The sequence below is a fragment of the Camelina sativa genome, chromosome 15 (assembly GCF_000633955.1).
Source record: "Camelina sativa cultivar DH55 chromosome 15, Cs, whole genome shotgun sequence".
Lineage (NCBI taxonomy): Eukaryota > Viridiplantae > Streptophyta > Magnoliopsida > Brassicales > Brassicaceae > Camelina > Camelina sativa.
The window spans coordinates 24,441,858-24,445,856 of NC_025699.1; the positions used below are offsets into that span (position 1 = coordinate 24,441,858).

Sequence of the window (3,999 nt, forward strand, 5' to 3'; positions counted from 1 at the left end):
AGATCATGAGGTACTGCAACATGATCAGTTTATCAGCTCATTATCACAAGAAAAGAAGAAAACTTCGGTAAGCAAAAAGCTACAAGAGTATGTCAGGCATACCGGCTCCTTTTCTTGCTCTTTTCTTTCTATCAACTTGACTGTCTCCATGCATGTCTCACACAAACCCTTATTACCTCTGATGCAAAAGAAGACAGCATCCTTGGCGCAGCCCTTGCATAATGAAAACATGCATGTACAACACAAGTAGGTTGCAGCTTTTTCACATTTGCTACACAGGTGCCATCCTATTCACAAAAATGAAAAATCATGTAAGGTTCTACTAGAAAGACATGGGAATGATGAAAGCTCACAGAATACATACATACACAGAGAGAGGTAACCAGAGAAAAGTATGACCATACACAGACAGAAACTGAAAATACAGCATAATTGAAGCAGAGTGCCAATTAATTCTAGTTTGAAGAAACTTGGGGGACCTAAAACTGTGTACTATCTTGAAAGTTAGAAACATGTCTTCTAAAGTAGGAGGGACAGTAGTATTATACTAAGAGGCTCTACGGTGTTTTTGGGCTCCTGCATCTTATTAGTTTGTGTAATTTATTACCATATGTACCAAAAATAATTATGATTCGCTAAATGCAAGAATCATCTACAAATCGGTGCAGCACAAAAATAGCTTAGAGAGAACCATTAAATGGTGCCTAGAAGATAGCTAAGAATCAATCTTTCTCATTATATCACAATCTTATATTACCAAGTTTAAATGGTGTATATTTATAGTATGAAAAAATTGGATGGTGTCACCACGCCAAACCAATAGTCAAGGACAGAAACTACCAAAGTATATAAAAGCATCAATGCCAGTGAATTTACAATTCAGAGTTTATATACTAAATAAATGACACAGCAGATCCCACTGCTGCTACTTGGTATTTACGTTGAACAACGGAGAATCAACTAAAAGCTACCGTTGACAAGTTCTTGTGGAAACAGTCATGACTGTACACAAAAAAAGGGTTAGCATAGCCTTGATAGTAATCAGACTTATCCATTTCACAAACAGTCCAAAAACTGTCATTGCCAGTGTAGCATTGGACAGTGGTACAACAGGCCTGAGACTAAAGTAAGAATCAATAAGGAACAACACGAAATAAAGATGGCGTGCAAAGCAATAGAAAAAGCTTTGACATAACTTTCAACTAAAGGTTCAAAAAACATATGCAATGTTAAAAGACACTATATATATCTATGGTAAAAACTAAAAAGTATTCACCACTACATAAGTATTCACCACTACATACACTACTGAAATAAAATATGTGCTTAGCAGATGATGTATCATGTTGTTCCAAACTAGATTTAATTCAAGCAGACACTTAATGAGAGCATAGCAGAAAAAACTTACCACAGTTCCATTTACCCTTTGACTGGAAGAAAGCCTCATCTCGATCTACACAGGATGGGTGGTAAGCTTTTGGGCATCCCCTGCAAGCCAACAATATCATACATTCAAAACAACAAAATTTATCATCTGTTAAGGGGAAGGGACCAACTTTAAATTACAAGTTCATGTAATTGCCAGAAATTACAAGTTCACCTGCGGTCACAAAGGACAAGATCACCCCCATCAAAGCACATGAAACAAACATCTTCTTCTTTCTTCTTTCCCGTCCCTTTTACTGTCTTTGTATTTCTCCCCCGCTTCCTCTTTCCTCCAGCACTCTTAGTTTCTTCATCAACATCCTCAGGATCTTCATCACCTGAGGCAGCCGTAACACTTTCCTCCTGTGTCTCTGTAATATCTTCATGATTTTTCTTCCCCTCTTCAATATCAGCTAGTGAGGAGTCTCCATGTGTTACCACATCCTCCGCCACATCAGTCATCACATCATCTTTCCCCTGACCCCTATCTTCAATCCTTGTCTCTGTTTCTTCTGACACTTCAGCAATATTTGTTCCGTCTACTTTACCCATAGCAGTCTCCTCCTGTGTCTCTGTCATCTCTGTAAGTCCCATATCTTCATGATCTTCCCTTCCCTGCTCAATATCAGCTACTGAGGAGTCTCCATGGGTTTCCACATCCTCTGCCAAATCAGTCATGTCGTCATCTTTCTCCTTATCCGCATCTCCAATCATTGGCTCTGTTTCTTCTGACACTTCAGAAATCTTCGTTTCATCTACTTTAGCCACTTCCTGAGATAGTTCTTGGTTTTCTTCTCGAGATTCGTCCAAATCAACTGTCTGACCTGCTTTTCCCGCACCACCTAACCCATCGCCTTCTTTCTCTATCCCATCACCATACTTAACATCTGTTTCTACTTCTTCTGCAGCCTCTGGTACATGTATTTCCAGTGACATATCAGCTTCTGAATCGTTCTCAGCATCTTCTTTAACATCATTCTTTATAATTTCCTTATCATTACTTGTTTCCCCAGCAAACTGAGTAACAACAGCTGATGATATATCCGCTGGAACCGCAGTTTTTTCAGACACCACCGTAGCCACATCATCCACCTCTTGGGGATTAGTTTCAATCTCCGATACAGCAGCACCATCAAGCTTTTCTTCCTCCTCTGATTTCTTCAATACCTGTATGTCCATTGCATCGTCTATGCCATCCACACCTTCTTTTGCATCTCCATCTGTCAGATCCTTAGCTCCTTCCCCTATTTGTAACTCCTCTTTCACAGGCTCTTCCTCTACAAATTCACTTCCTGAGTTCCCTACTGAATCATCTAACACAGTATCTTGAGAGGGAATTTCCGTAAACCCAGCGACGCAAGCTACCTCTTTATCATCAGGAATTTCTATGTCATTAACCAAGGAGGCAGCTTGCGCTGCAGTTTCCTCCTCCATCAAATCTACCTTTTCCTTTTCGGACTCTGTATTCTCCCCTAACTCACTCTCTATCACCTGACTACTATCCTCACCAGCAACGCCTCCACAAACTACCTGTGCACCTTCCTCTCTCTTTACCTCAGCATTCAGAGAATCAACTCCGTTTACCTCATAACCTGAAAGCTCATGTGATGGAGGTTCTTCTTCCATGGAAACTTCTTTGTTTTCCTCAAGCCTATCTCCTGCAAAATTACCTTGTGAATCACTACCTTCAGCCGAAAAATCCCCTCTTTTGACGATTGAAGCCGCACCTTCCTCATCTCCTCCTTCAGCAACCACCGAAGAAAGTTCCACCGCCGTAGCTTCACCACCAACCGAATCCATCTCCTGAACATCAAAAGCTGCAATTTCTTCTCCTCCTCCACCTACCACTGGAGACAGCTCCGAGGAAACGACGACATCAACAGGAGCTCCCCCTTCAACCACATCACTGATCTCAGGTACGGAATTCAAACCCGCACCTTCTCCATTCCCATCCGCCGAGACAGGCTCCGGAGGCACGAGCTCCGACGCAGCGGCGGACGAATTCACATCCCTAACTCCTTCGCCACCAACAGACGAATCACCAAAAACGCACGTTCCCTCGAGATTAGGTTCGTTGGAAACATGAGCACATTCAGAATCATCCTTAACCGACTCAAGAGAAGCTCTCGGCGAGTCAGAATCCATGAGGCGAGAAAAAGGGATCAGCTTCTTCGCAGGATACAACACTCGTCCATAAAAATTAAAAATTTGACAAATTAAGAACAAAATCGAGAAAACCCTAGAAAGATCTGAAAGCTTTTGAAGCTTAGGGTTTTGAGGATGATTTTGTTTTCGGTGATAAAATGGATCAAAACTGTTTTTTTTTTTTTTTTAATTTTTTAACAAAAGACTGAAAGAGGTGGGAGAGGAGAGAGGACAAGAACATTACCAGGTGCAGCTATTTCATCAGACATATTGATATATAATTGTTTATACTCTTTAAATTACAGTTGTTCCATGTAGGTCAGTTGGTTCAGCTTAGACGTGTCTATTATTCCATTGAGTCCCGTGTTCGATTCAAGTCGGTTAATATGTTTCATGTTTTTTTTTTTTTTTTTTTTTTTTTTTTTTTTT

At 40.6% G+C, this 3,999-nt stretch overlaps 1 protein-coding gene across 1 annotated transcript in view; it reads right to left on the reverse strand.

Annotated features, from left to right (window-relative positions):
- The window catches only part of LOC104748748 (zinc finger CCCH domain-containing protein 19-like), a 16,463-nt gene extending 12,674 nt beyond the window's left edge, over window positions 1-3,789 (reverse strand). Inside the window, exons 1-3 of the mRNA XM_019237163.1 lie at window positions 1,601-3,789; window positions 1,409-1,488; window positions 103-287 (exon numbers count right to left, since the gene is read on the reverse strand). Coding sequence (XP_019092708.1) covers window positions 103-287; window positions 1,409-1,488; window positions 1,601-3,570 — 2,235 coding nt within the window. The 5' untranslated portion in view covers window positions 3,571-3,789. The remainder of the gene's footprint in view (window positions 1-102; window positions 288-1,408; window positions 1,489-1,600) is intronic.